The 15,800-nt window shown below is 36.9% G+C and overlaps 1 protein-coding gene across 2 annotated transcripts in view; it reads right to left on the reverse strand.

The window, feature by feature from the left end:
- Positions 1-274: 274 nt before the first annotated feature.
- Positions 275-15,800, reverse strand: part of runx3 (RUNX family transcription factor 3) — a 56,688-nt gene continuing 41,162 nt past the window's right edge. For both annotated transcript variants that reach the window (XM_081351959.1, XM_081351958.1), the window contains 3 exons: positions 15,302-15,460; positions 9,797-9,868; positions 275-3,640 (listed from right to left, as the gene is read on the reverse strand). In XM_081351959.1, coding sequence (XP_081208085.1) covers positions 3,117-3,640; positions 9,797-9,868; positions 15,302-15,460 — 755 coding nt within the window. In that variant the 3' untranslated portion in view covers positions 275-3,116. The remainder of the gene's footprint in view (positions 3,641-9,796; positions 9,869-15,301; positions 15,461-15,800) is intronic.

Raw genomic sequence — 15,800 nt, forward strand, 5'->3', positions numbered from 1 at the left:
AGAAATGGCCGTTTTCACAAAAGCTCTGGATCTGGTAAAAGTTTTGCTGACAAATAAACTTCTCGGTCCAGGCAACACGGAGAAAGAGTAGCCTAAACAGTGTTCAGTGACGTTATAACAATACAAAACGGGTTGAAAATTGGCAAAGTTACACTTTAAGCGATCTCAATAAAATGACACTATTGAAATGTGGAAATATTGAAGTTTTTTTTTTTTTTTTTACTGCATTGTAAAATCAATGGCTGAATTACAAAAACATCAATGACAAATGAAATCACAAGCAAATCCTGATCTTTTTTTAATTAAAATGCATAAAAAACTACATCATTAGCACACAATGAATGAACAAAAGAGCATATTTCAGAACCAAAATAACAAACGTACAATGAGTGAAAAAGACATTTTGTTCTACAGGAGTGTGTTGTGCTTTTTAGCTCTTTCAGCATGATTACAATCTGTGCACATTACAAACATCACAGACTCGTGGCCTTCAGTGATATTCACTTCACTGGCAACATTTGGGATTTGTTCCAAAACATATTGAGCTTCGCTGCAGCCCACATAGACTTCTGCTTTTAAAAACGCTTTACACAGCCATAAATAGTTGTGCACGTTTTGTAGGAAGCTCACTCGGTTTTGGAACAGAGCCTTGGCGTCAACAGACTGTTCAATGCAACACACAATAAAAATCAGTATTGATAGTGGAAATAAATAGATGCATTTTTGGTCTTATTTCGGGCCAGCAAATATCAATTTAGCCTGATTTGGATTATCCAGCTCAATCATAATCAACAATCACAACAAACTCACATACGATGAGACGACAGGATTTGATATCCACAGACATTAATAGATACAGACTGAGGCACTGAGAGAATTATTAAACGCAAATAGCAAGGGTTTCCATTACCCAGAAGTCCTCGCAGGAGAGAATAGACTCCCGCCTGTAACTAGACCAGCTCACATTTTGAATCCATCTTTCCTGTAGACTGCAGCTTTAGGCAATAATCAAGGGGAGGCACAATGGGAAGGAAAATTACCGCCGCCATAAAGGCATCAAAGCGGCCGTGAATCAAGCTGAACACGGGCACTTCTGCTTGGATAACAAGGCCTGAAGGATGACCAATGATTGCGAAAGGAGATATGGCTCTCTTCATCCATCTTTCTACTTGTTTCCTTTGCTCTTTTGGGGCTCTTCGCCCTCAGGTGAAGGCAGCAGGTGTGAGCATGGGAAAAACCTCTGGGTTATGGGCCGAAATATTCACTTACACCTGTTACGCGAATGTGTGTGTGTGTGTCATGGCCACTTTACCCTCCTTGTATGAGCATATGCACGGTTTTGTTATTCAAATAATCGAGACTGATCTCCTTTCAAACGTGCCCAATTATTGTCTCCGATTTCAGTCATTCCAAGAACAAGGTAGGAAAAATAGACACATAATGTAAGTGCTTAGAGCAACATATTTTTCACACTTTAGAGAACATAGATGACAACAGGTGATTGTTCGACTCTTTGGCCTTTCAGGCAGTATGACTAAATATCATGTGGAACTCAATCTGGTAAGAATGTCTCCATTATGTGGTTTACAAGGACACATAACATCTTAAATAAATGTTTTAGTGCATTAAAGCTGCATTGGAAAAACATAGACATTACATTAAAATTTGTTTTGTATAATTTAGAAAGAATATATTACAGTAGCACAACTTCCAATTTTATATTAAAACAAAGATTAAAAATTAAATTGAAAAAAAGAAAAAAAAAAAAAAAGAAATACGAAATGCTTGTGACCCGGAAACGACCCGGAATAGGAACGCGTCCACTTTGGCTCAAATAAATTAAATGTAAAAAAAAAAAAAAAAAAAAAAATACACAAACCATAAAACTGAGCATCAGAATTGTTTTAAGAAACTGCAAAGTCATAAAAAGCGATCAACACTGAGAAAGAAATAATTACTCTTAAAATTATTCCAAAAAAGACAAGTCTCCACAAGTTCAAAGACAAATTAATTGTTTGTGATTTCGGTGAAAAGCAAGACACAAAATGAAAAAAAAATAAAAATAATTTCAAACACCTGTCTGTCTTTAGACACTGTTTTACGTTTCTACAAATCAAGACCCCACAGCTAAAGGGTGAATCTCACAAAAACACATCCAGATCACATTTCACCCCAAAATCTAAACAAAAAGAAAAGATTCTTTGCATAAAGAAAAAATTCTTTGCATAAAGAAAATTATTAGTCTATGTTTTTGCATAATACATCATTATGTTTTGCATTACAATAAGAATCTGAGGGTCAAACGTGCTTCATTTTGATTAAAATAATGTCAGAATGCAAAAAAAATTCATTTTCAGGAAAATATGATTTCTCATCTCTCAATAAATATGACCTGGATATGTTCCTGACAGGTTTTGTGATTCCCCCTAAAAACCTTTTTTTTTTCTTTTTTTTTAATTAAAAACCCATAGTCATAACATCTCACATTGACCCACATTGTATTATATGATCACATCTCACCATTTCAAGAGTTTTTTAGCAATTTTGGAAAGTACCTGAAAGTCGCGGGCGACATTTTTGGTATATTTACACGTTAAAAGTCCCACGGTCCTGCAGCTCCGTGAAGCTCTTTCACACTGTCTGCATGACAAACGCTTTCATCTCTGCAGCGTTTCGTGGTTGCAAAGCACTCTGGGAATTACAGCTTTCAGGCAGATTGGTTTGTAAGGCTGGAGAAATTGTCTTTTTTCAGTTACAGGCCCATCAGAATATGTCCGTGAAGAACCTGCTTTTCTTTGGTTTGTTCAGCTTTTTCAGTAACAAAAAAAGTCGCTGATATATTACTATGGGATGCCTTTTCTTCTTTTTTTTATGATAATTTTTATTCTATCTATGTACACCTTAATTTCCCGTGAGACTTGTGTCCTCCTTCAGTTTTGGTCCGTTTCTGTGCCGTATGGAGCGTCCACAGCAAAAGGTCACCAGCCTGTCAAACTAACTTCTGGTCATTTGATCAGCGACTGACGTCATAGAAGGACAAAGAAACAAAAAAAAAACGATCAAACATGCAAGACTTTCACCTTCCTCTTAATTTCGCCCTCTCCTCTCAGTCTCTCTCAGTAAGGCCTCCAGACGGACTCGTCTATGCGCGTCGACGCGCTCATCGCTGTGGGCGAGTTGCTGTGGCTCCCGTCGGCATCCACACCGTCGCTCTGGTTCCCGAGGCTGGCGTTCAGCAGGCTGTTGTTTCCTCCAGCGGTGACGCCGGCTCCACCCGCCGCGGTGCAGGACGTCAGCATGCGGGTGGGTGACCTGTCGCCTCCTGATCCGGCGCCGCCGGTCGGGACCATGGAGAACTGGTAGGAGCCGGACCCGGTGCCGTAGTACAGGTGGTACGGCGAGGAGTTGGTCTGGAAGTGTGAGTTCTGGTTCTGGTTGCCAGGATAGGGAGGAGGCAGGTAGGTGTGGTAGCGGCTGGAGGTGGGCATGCCGGCTACACTGAGACCACCGATTCCAGTACTGGACGGGTTAGCAGAGTAGCTGAACGGACCCGGATAATGCATGTGTGAATCAGAGAAACGAGGAGCCGTTAATGGAGACAGAGACGGGAAGGATGTCCTCTGCTGGAACAGCTCCGAACCTGAAGATAAAGAAAGCGACAGTTTAACATCTACACAATTTCATGAATATACATCAAAATAAATGATGGATTAAATCATTTGAAATTCAATTAAAAAATACTCAATGTTTGTGACCCAGAAATGATCCTAAGTAAGAATGCATCTACTTTTTTTGCTCAAATAAAAGTCAAACCATAAAACTGAGTTCAAATAAATCACTCAAGTCTAAAGAAACTGCAACGTCATAAAAAGGAATAGAACATTTCACCCCAAAATCAAAACAAAAATATTATTTTGCAAAAAGATAGTGATGCCTGTTTTTGTAAACGTAAATGATTTGTTTTTTTGCATTACAGTAACAAGAATTTGAAACAACAAGAAAAACAGAATGCAAGTAATGTACACAACATTCCACGAATTTTGGGCAAAGGCTTTCTAGGATTACAAAATAATGTTTACATTTTTACAAATTTTCAATAAAATAAAAAATTTCAGACCAAGACTGAATTAAAAAAAAAAAAATAATAATAATAAATTAATAAATAAAATGATTATAAAATCTTTACCATTTAAGTAATACTATATTATATTATACTATATTAATATTTAATATGCATTATATTAAAATGATTTGTCTAATTCATCAGATGAACAATTGCCACAGAACCCTATTGAGAGACTGATCTCACCACATAGTGTAATTTGTGAACGCCTGATAAACTGTAAAAACAGTGCAAGTAAGGTCACGAGGCTGGTGAGGAAGAAGATGATGAAGACTGGTATGTTCTGTGTGAACAGGTGTAAGGGAAACATCTGTGCACCTGCACACAAACTGCTGCCCGTGTCTGCCAGTTTGATCTGTTTTCTAGCTTTATTTTTCAGCTTATTGCCCGCATATGAGCAAGGGCTGCTGGGATACTGGAGCAGGCTTTGGCATGCAGGCGCCTGAGGGAGGAGAATGCCGTTTGTGCGTGCCACTGACTTGTTTAAAAGTCTCTCCCCCGTTTGTCTGGGGCACTGGGTCCATTTACAAACAGAAACAGAGAAAGAGAGAGAAAAGCATACAGTTCCATTTCAATATCCTCAACTTTTCCCCGCTCTCTCTCTTTCTCTCTGAGGGGTGTTGACTTTCTCTTTTACACTTTTGGGGGGGCCGGGATCTGATTCGAACCGAGGAGAATTCAAGATTTCAGCTGCTGTTGATTCAACTGAAATGGCCACAAATTCCAGCCAGACTCATGTGCGCGCACACACACATTCGGTTTTCACGTTTTATGGCGACTTTCCATTGACATAATGATTTTTATACTGTTTAAAAGGTATATTCTATCCTCTAAACCTACCAAAAAACATAGTTTTCAAAAAACATAATTTAGTCTGATTTATAAGCTGTTTTCCTTATGGGGACCAAAAAAATTCCCAACAAGAACAAGGATTCAGATATTGCCAATCTTTGTGGGGACATTTTGTCCCCATAACATAGGGTTTACCAGGACCACACACCAAACGAGATTAATTACGAAAAGCGGAAATCTGACAAATGAGTTGAGAAACAGCTGCAAACCAGATATAACACCCAAACTGTAGACATTGTTAACCCTCACTACCCTCACACACACATGTTCAGACTCAGTGTCTCCCTCTAGTGCCTCACAGGATACTAACAACATGAAAGTTTCCAGAAGGTTGCTCAGATAGAACATCCCCTTGGTGGATAGAAACATTTTGTTATTGTTATTATAAAAATTGAGAGTTTCATTTTATGCCTGGCCAATGAAAACTTGCATATAGTGCCATATTAATGTTTTGACATACTTTATGATGTTTGTACCACAAAAATCATAGAAAACACACTATTGACCCCCTTTCGAAGACCACTGCTCTAGAGAATTGCGATGTGTTTCCATGAATACAGATGATCTACATTAGTATCAGTGGAAAAACTCTTTAAAAGAGCAAAGAGAAGGAAAGCATGTGGTATAACCCATTATTCTATGTAATTTTCCTTAAATAATATTAATATTAATGATGAAAATAACATTATAAAGATGAAAAAAACAAATAAAATACAGAAAAAATATTACTATTAATGAAAATTAATACATTAATATTAATTTAAACGGTTAAGGGAAAAAAAAACGCATTTTCTACAGAAACAATATTAACATTGAATATTAATATAATATAAAATAAATATTCCAAATATAGGTTTGGGTTTTCCCTTTTTTGTCCACACGATTCAAACTAAAATGAATATGAATAACACAGTTAACAGGATTTTTTAGCAGAAGCAATATTAATATAAATAAAAATATATAATATTTTATAATATAATGTAAAGAATATTTGTTAGTGACTAGTCAGAATAGTAAAGGGGGAATTGTTCTTCCATGGCAATTTAGAACTTCTTTTCACAAAAGAAATGTAATGGACAAACTGTCACAGTTTCATGAGAATGACCCCTATCGTTACGTTATCCTTCCCCCATCCCAGTGAGCAGTTCAGTTCCACTAGCCCACAGTCAAGCGTGTAACCCGGCTCACTACAGAGGTTTGCCTCATTTGACTGCAGATTTTGTTTGTTAACAGAAGAGCAAGCAGTAGCTAGTCAGCAGGAATTGTGCATGTTTGAGTGGGGATCAGGGTTCTGGTGCAGATGCAAATCTCGGCCCTCACCTGTAAAATGGCAATGCAAAAACAGATGGATTACACCTGGACCAGGCAAATCATGTGGCCAGGAGAGAGAAAGACAGAGACATAAAGACTGAAATATATACTTGTTACTCTGTATATAATCTAATCAAATCCTGTATATTTGCGTCAGAATGTAGGATATCAAAAATACCTCATATCTAACAATCATAAAATAATGTGGATCCCAGACTTGCCTACTTGTTCATGGTTTGAGTTTCTACTATGTGGTTTTTTGCTCAACTGGTGAAACAAACCCACAGGAACCAACCAAACTATTGCTACAGCTTGTCAAATATACAGTGGCCCCAAACTATTACTTTTAACCAACTGTTGTTGCACACTATGTTCCACTAACGTTTGACAACCATAAGATCTTCATTTTGTATATATATATATATATATTAGGGCTGTGAAACGATTCATCGCGATTCATCGCATCCAAAATAAAAGTTTATGTTTATATAATATATGTGTGTGCTGTGCATAATTATTTTGTATATATAAACACACACATGCATGTATATATTTAAGAAAATTTAAAATATATTTTTATTATAAATTTTTTTTGTATAATATATAAATATATTTATAATACAAATTATATATATATATATACAGTATATATAAGAAACTATTTCTTAAATATATGCATGTGTGTATATTTATATATACAAAACACACACATATTATGTGAACACAAACTTCTAAAGTTTGAGACGCGATCTCAAACACGTCTCATGCTGAGCTCAGATGATCCTGCGGTCAAACTCAGACATCTCAATATGAGCTCAAACATTTCTCATCAAGTTCTTCCAAGACCAAATGATCTGAGCTATTCACATTCTTTTTACTGTATCTCAACTGTATGCTTATATGAAAGATTTAGAAGAGAAGAGAAACATCCGAGACAAAATTGATACTTAAATATATATATATACATACAGTATGTTAAAACTTATTAGTCTGTATATCTATTATAAATGTGACTTTAGTGTCCAGATGCAGATCACTGTAAATGCAGGTAAGAGTAACTTTCAACCAAATACTATTATAGCCTAGTTTTCCAAGTAGGTAAAAGACTGAAGTGGCTCAATGTTTGCACTGGATGTTGATTAATGATAACTGAAGGTAATGGCATATCACTCTGACAGGCAGAGAACCTGAGACGCAGGCAAACATGTAGATCTAGTGTGTTTATGTTAGAGCTGTAGTCCATAAGACAACACAGCATGTCGCATGCAAACTAGCTAATCTCCGACATGTGCCGCGCTGCGATCTCATACATCAGGATGGGTCAGGTTACCATTCACAAACATCTGATACTCTACTGGAGATTTACAAATCAGGTCATTGATTCAATACCTGGAGACACATTTGTGAATAAATCAGGAATGCTTCTTTTTTTTTTTTCCAGTGAGGAATTCTGTCCTTGTTGACTCTAAAATCCATTTGTTGAAATGACTGTATTATTATTGATCCAAAAAACACACAATTATTAAGCAGCTTTTGCTTTTCTAGGACTTTGAAAGGAATCAATATTCAGTTCTTTCGGAAGCAATTATTATGAAATATAAGAACGGTTGGATCTCATAATTCCTGAAGGCGTTTTTGATCGCCGCAGTTCAGAGCGGTGAGTCAACATTACACTCACGCAAGTCTGCAGCAGAGAACACATGGCTTCTGAACCAACAGGACAGAGAAAGCAGAAATTAGATCTACTTCATATCACAATTGCTTCTCATGGACAGCAATGAGATGGAGAGCAGAAGGAAACTCAGTCTCTTCTACGTCTCATGCAGAGCTCAGATAAGCCTGCAATCAAAGTCAGACATCTCAATATGAGCTCAAACATTTCTCATCAAGTTCTTCCAAGACCAAATGATCTGAGCTATTCACGTTCTTTTTACTGTATCTCAACTGTATGCTTATATTGCATACAGCTGAGATACAGTAAATGTATCAGAGAACAGATACAGTATTGGGGATATTTTGGGGATATTTAATTTTAATTTTATCAATCAATAAATTCCATTAGAAACCAACCTTGTTGTATTATTTTAATTTAATACTGTAAAGCTGCTTTGATACAATCTGTATTGTGAAAAGCGCTATACAAATACACTTGACTTGACTTATATGAAAGATTTAGAAGAGAAGAGAAACATCCGAGACAAAATTGATACTTAAATGAGACATATTTACAAACCTCATTAAATCTTCTAAGCAATGTAAGAGCAAACTCTGAGCAATACAATTATTTTCTGGTCAACTTTGCAATAATATGATCTGATCGAATCGAATGGGTTCTAGAACAAATAATATCTAAATTCTAAAATTGAATTTTGTCTTCCAAATAAGACTGAAAAATTTACTTTTAAAACTCTCTTTGGCCACGTACACACTGCAAGGAATGACAACCACAATTAAATGTAGGAGTGAATATCCTGAACTATCTTGTGATAGTTGACAAGCAAAGTTTTTGTGCTATTTTTGATACATGAAAATATGCATGAAAAAAATCACTCCCATTAGTGACTACAGACTGTACAGACTGAAATGAAACACTCAGTAGAAGAGTGACAGTATATTTGGCTGCAGTGTGCATTGTGGCCTTTAATAAACGTCAAATATTTCCTCACTTTACAGAGCAGGAATTATGATGAAACTGCCATCTGGTGTTTTGAAAAATGCCACCTGACAAACTGCAAGTCTATTAGGAATAATAAATCAGTCAAAGTGCAATTAAAGAAAGCTATAACTTAAATATCACACGGGCTGGTGGGTGTTTGTGTGTGGTGGAGGTAAAATGACTCAGCTGGTTTGGATGTGTGGGGTTTGCGGGAACAGGAAGGGCAGGAATTCTGCGTCGCCGCGGGGAAGGAAAACCTTGCCAGCTCCAGGTATGTGGCCGTGTGTCCATGGCAGCGAGAGTTTGTGTGAATGTTTTCGAGTGAGAGTGTTTGTATGTGTGTATGTGCCAAAGCAGGTGTGTGTGTGTATGTGTGTATTTCACACACAGAGAATGTTTATTGTTGTTTCTGGGTCCATGCGTGTGTGTGAAAGCGAAAGTAGATAATTTTTTACATTCTGTTTGTTTCAGCACCCTCCACAAAAATGCTTCGTTTTGATTGGATCATTAATATTATGATTCACCCATTAGGACTGCAACACACCCACACACATCTGCATATCAAAGACAAAGAAGTCATTTGAGGTAAACGGGGTGTGTGTGTGGTTTTTGATTATTTATATATAACAGAGATTAATTCTCTTATTAAACTACTAACAACATAAAAGAGCACCAATGAACATTTATGCAAAAAATAAATAAATCATATTCCTGAAAAAGATGTGTGGGTACGGAATAGATCACCACAAAAAGGAAATAAAGAAAGTCAAAAGGGTTTGGAACGACATCTTTGTGTGAATTCTTATTCTTTATGGACATAATGTGTACCGGTGTGTGTTTGTAAAGTCTCTTACCTGACCAGCGTAAGTCATCTTCCACTTTGCATGTCTTCAGTGCAGGAGGGTCCATCTGATCTGGCCATAATCCTGCAACAAAAACATATACATATTTAATCACTTGTCAACTGGTAATCTATGAGATACATACAATACACACACACACACACATTTACAATTTTTGTAAATGTATCAAACCAAAATATTAATACAAAAATAAATAAATAAATAATAATGCGATATGTGATATTGCTAAAAAATCGTAATATTTTATATCCCTCTCAGATATCTATTAATTTGCTCTTAATTTGTATTTGATCTTAACAATTGCTGTAAATTAACACAAATAATAATAAAATAAAATGTAATTCATATGCAGTGATATAATAACACGTAATGATAAAATATAAAAAAACAACATAAATATGAATGCAATAAATATTAAAGCGCTGTTAAAAGTATATGCAGTTAAAAGAAAATTCTGTATACGTTTTTGACAATATTTAAGATATCTGTATATTGATATTTATGTATTTGCTATTTATTTACAGTTTTTTTTAAATTGACAGAAATAATAAAAAATATATTTTTCACTTATATGCAGCAATATAACAATATATAATAATAAACAGCAATTTTTATCAACACATATTTTCCTTGAACATTTTATTAAATGTAAACATTTTTGAATTTTAGAAAAATGAAACATTAATTGTTGAATCGGTTTTGAATCATTTCACCGAACGAAACAAACTGATTATTGGAAGTCATCTGAACTTACCAACATCATTTTTGCTAACGCAGTTTAAACCGGAGATGCTGTTGCTTAATTTTAATTTTAATTAGGCAGCAAAATCATCATGAATAAACAGTGAATATTATAACCGCCCAGCCCTATCTGTGTGTGTTTGTAGGATTGCGACAGAATGAATTTGTCCACACACGCTCAGTGTGAAAGAGCTGCTAGTGTTTTCATCAAAGGTGCTGAGAAAAACAAACATGAAATCTTATGCTGGTGTCACGTTACACACACACACACACACACACACACACACACACACACACACACACACACACACACACACACACACACACACACACACACGTTAGAGCTCCATCTATCAAAATGCATGTGTATGAGTAGATAACTTTGAAATCTTTCTGTTTTGCTGACAAGCCAAGAAAAGTATCAGCGTGTCACGAGGAATGCTATTTTGGGTGTCTGTTAAAGGTGTGTGTGATTATCACATATCTTATCTTTAGCGCGTGATGCCTGTGTGTGTGTGTGTGTGTATGATCTGAGCTTTTAAATCACTCCATCAGCATTAATACGCAGCTGTCTCGCACACACAAACGCAACAGTCGCTGCACAAGTCTAAAATAAGATACTTTGGGAAATATAGAGTATGTTTGTGTGTGTGTGTGTGTGTGTGTGTGTGTGTGTGTGTGTGTGTGTGTGTGTCAGCGCACTGAACTGCCAATTTGACATGCAAATGAATCCTGTTTGCTCTCAGTCCGAGATGAGATAGTTGTTACAAGCTAATCGTTGCAACACACACATACACGTATGAGATATGAGACGTATGCAACTACATTTTTACATTTTCTGAGAAAAATATGACTGGTGCTTGTCCATGCAAAACTTGCCAGCATGATGCTAGTCGAGGTTTCTAGAGTGTTCTGGAGGGATGATTGCAACCCAAGTCATATTCTGGTCTCTAGATGGCCCGAGTCCCTCCTTCAATAAAAGTCTTCTCAATTTGCCCATTTTATTTTTAAAGTCATAAATCAGATCAGATCCAAAAATACAAGCACATATGTCCTCAACAAGCATTATGGGACGAGTTTAATACTTAGGGTAAGGAGTTTGAATAAATCCCTAAATCCGTAAGTATGTGCAATAGTAATAATGATGCTTGCCTTAGCAAACACCACTAATGGCACACTGTTCCCAGTCTCTCTCTCTCTCTGGTTTTCTCTGCACAATGATAAATTCTTCCGTATAAATGCTCTTATTCAGGCCACAGCTGGTGCTTCTGCTGAAAATAAACATCTCACTCAAATATTTTGATTGGCCGTTGCACAACGTCAATAACAGACAGATCTCTACTGCTATTAAAGCAGTGTCACAGAAACTGTCTGTGAGCAGTACAATATGTGCGTAACTGAGAGCTGAGAGAGGACGAGGATGACAGTAACTCATCTATTTTTGGCTATAATGCCAACATACAGCAGTGTAGATTGACTGAACTACTGACTCAGTTTGTTCTAGTGAATCAGTTCAGTCAGACTGTTCATGTGAATGATTCATTCATTGATCAAATAAACTATTTACTGATTAATTTAACTACCCTGTTGTGAAGTAGCCTACTAAGGGTAGATGGCGTGTTTTTTCTATCTATACGAAATACGAGAGAGAGAGAGAGAAAGAGAGAGAGAGAGAGAAAGAGAGAGAGAGAGAGAGAGAGAGAGAGAGAGAGAGAGAGAGAGAGAGAGAGAGAGAGAGAGAGAGAGAGAGAGAGAGAGAGAGAGAGCGAGAGCTGTATAACACTGAGTGGAAATGCATGCTTTCCTCAGTACCAGCAAAAACAAACACAGCCACCATGAAGTCTGGTTATATATTAGATCTTTCACCACACCTACTTAAAACTCTCAAAGGTTTTCTGAAGTCACACACACACACACACACACACACGGAGTGGACTGTCCGTTCACTGTCTTACACAGCTTGCCATTATTTTGTGACAATTGAGAACATTACCTTCCAGCTCTCGTGTCATATAGGCTAATATATATAATGAAAATGATAATTTACAAATTTACAAAATGATTATTTAATAAATATAGAACAACATATAATTAAATAGAAATGAAAATATCTGACAGATATATTTGATGTGTTTGTCAGTAACGCAGCCTGTGGGATGTGCATGAGCGCATGAGTACACACCACACAGCTCTGCCCGCATCTCTTTTCTTCTCTTCAATGAACTCAAATGAACTTCTCGTTTGTTTATTCCTTGTTCGTTTTATTTTCATCTGAAGCAAGTTGCTGCATGTTAACTAATGCCAACTTGAATTCGCCTCCCTGCTCCTCTGGCATGACAATAGGTGTGTGTACGTGTGTTTGTGGCACGGCGCTGTGTGCTTTGACAAATCTGTTTAACTATGAACCATGTCTGTGTTTGTGCTGTGAATTTTGTAACTTAATATCTGTTTACAGTCATCAACAATCTGCTAACCTCAAGACTCCGGGGTGATGCAATCAACACCAGACACACACACACTCACAGTTTGCATCACTCAGGTGGAATGAGAGACCATCTAATTACTGTGTGATGAAGGTAATAAATCTGATTCAACATGTCTATCTTACACATGTCTGTCTGCAAACCTCATACCACACAGAGCTGTCTGACACAATGTGTGTGTGTGTGTGTGTGTGTTAAGATTTAGATATAAAGATGAAGTTGGGACGAAACGAGAGACAGACAGAGAGACAGTGTTAATATCAGACGTAACAGTCAGGTTTTGATGTATCACACACACAGGCCTACAGCAGTGACAGACACGCAGTCTCCCGACAGCTAAAGCTCTGTTAATGTGTTATGTCTGCTAGAAATGTGTGTGTCGGCAGTCTTGGCCTCTGACAGCTCCATGAAGACATAATTCCTGTCCTAATCCACCTGCAGATATGGATACTAGACGTGCTTTACCCGCTCAAGCACACTGATGCAGTAAGTGTAAATCTCCCATTCTTCTCGCGCTGAGCTCTGAATGAGTCACAGCTTTGGTTTTGCAAGAATGCTAGAATAAGAGTCCACCCTTCTGAATTTAGGTCAATCTGATGGAGGAATTTACCAAATACCCCAAACAAAAACACCACTGAAACATCCAGCGCCTCTAATTCAACAGCGCGTGATGGATAAACTACTCATAAATAATGACGGTTACGAAAGAAACCAGACTTTTATGGGTTCCGGTTGACCATAACATCATGTCCTAACCAAACACAAGGTATTGTTTGTCTAAATGCCTTGAAATATATATATATATTTTTTTAAATATATTAGATAAAATCAGATACTTTTTATATAAATAAAAAACAACAATATTATTATATGAAGAGTTCAGATGCAAAAGCCTCTAAGTGCCATCTGAAATTTTCTTCTAGAATGATCATTTTTATGAAGCTCGTATATTTAAGTTCAGTAATTTCACTTTAATGGCAATGAAAATGACCTATTAATTGCCATTTAAGTGAAATTACTGAACTTAAATAAGCGAGCTTGATAAAAATGATCATTCTAGAAGAAAATTTCAGATGGCACTTAGAGGCTTTTGCATCTAAACTCTTCATATATATATATAGTTTATATATAATTTATGCATAAATATTTAAATGTTTAACTAATCATATTTTATACAAATATAAAATATATTTGATCATTATATCAGTTCTAATATATTTTTTTTTCTTAAAATAATTACTACATATTTTTATAATAATTGTCATTATTCTCATTAGATATTATAAATTATTTGACTTCATACGTGAATGGTCAAAAGAATAAAAAGAAAGATGAAAGAACTGCAGGCCGTGATATGCCCCTAGGGAGCATTTGGTCTTTCTCGCTTTTTGATGGATCATAGAGAGACGTGAGTCACGACTGCTTAGATAATCGTATAACACACGCCAACTCTGTTGAGTTGATATTGGAAATATGAGCGATTCTGCTAACACTACAGATGCAGTGAGCAAACAAAAACAAGTAAAAAAGGCGAAATTGTTTAACCAAATGACAAAATCAAAGCCAATAAAAACATATCTGTTTGATATACAAGATTTCCAGCTTACAAACACTATCCAACTTACAAATCGAGAGTAGTGAGGAATACATTCATAAGTTTACACACCCCTAATGGTTGAAAGAACTAAACAAAATGCTCATAAACGCTTGATCTTTCTTAGCTAATGACTGTGGTGAGCAGAGACGAGCAACTATGAGAGTTTGATTGAAACGTGAGTCACGACTGCTCAGATGGCTGTAAAAAAAACACACCAGTTTGAGTTCTTTAGAAATGTGAGTGATTCAGTCTGCACTGCAGAAACAGTGAGCAAACAAGAATTAATAAAAGAAGCACATTTCAGCAACACACACACACTGCCGCGTATGAGAACAGGTGGGTGAGTGAAGGGTGGGGTGCGAAAAGTGCCTGGGTGTGTATGTTTATTTGAGCGAGAGGGACAGAAAATAGAAAGATAGACTGTAAGCGATGTGCATACGTGCCTTGGAGAGAGTGAGAGTTTTGCTGTTTTGCTAGCAGACATCATGCTCAAAGGTCTTTACATGCGTCTGAGAACGTATCCTCGCCCACTATCACACACGCTGACGTGGGAGCCGAGATCGAGAGGGGTTGCTAGATTCCAGACGTCGAGGTGCGAGTTGTTGTGACGAGCTAACGTCTGACTCTAACAAACACATACACAGGATCTGTAGGGCATCCAGGGACAAAACACACCTGGTATCTGTGTGGTGCTGGAGGGACTGTAATGGGATTGGTGGGGGCGGGCGGTCCCGTTGCCAGGGTTCATCCTCAGACTGGCCCTCTGGAAACGCTCGATGTCACTCAGGCGATCGGAAAACTGCTTGTGAGGGTCGTCCGGCTTCACACGGTGACCTGCAGAGACACATGCAATGGGTTATTAGAACGAGAATGAACCGGAACATACATTTGACTCACCCCTCAGACAATTTATAGTTAAGACACTTATTTGAAATAAATCGAGCCAGAAATGTGAAACTTAAAAGCACTTCAAATGACTCATTTAGTTGTCTTGTTTATGCAAAAAAACTATATGGTTATGCATTACTATAAAAAATTTATGGTTATGCACACACTTCACATAGGCAGCAACTCTCACAAATGATTCCAATAAAGTTTGACATTAGCATTTCACAAAACTAACAACATCATGTTCTAATAAGCATAAAAATACACAGATATTGTGTAAAATGGT

Source organism: Scardinius erythrophthalmus, assembly GCF_964197995.2.
Source record: "Scardinius erythrophthalmus genome assembly, chromosome: 21".
NCBI classification, from domain to species: domain Eukaryota; kingdom Metazoa; phylum Chordata; class Actinopteri; order Cypriniformes; family Leuciscidae; genus Scardinius; species Scardinius erythrophthalmus.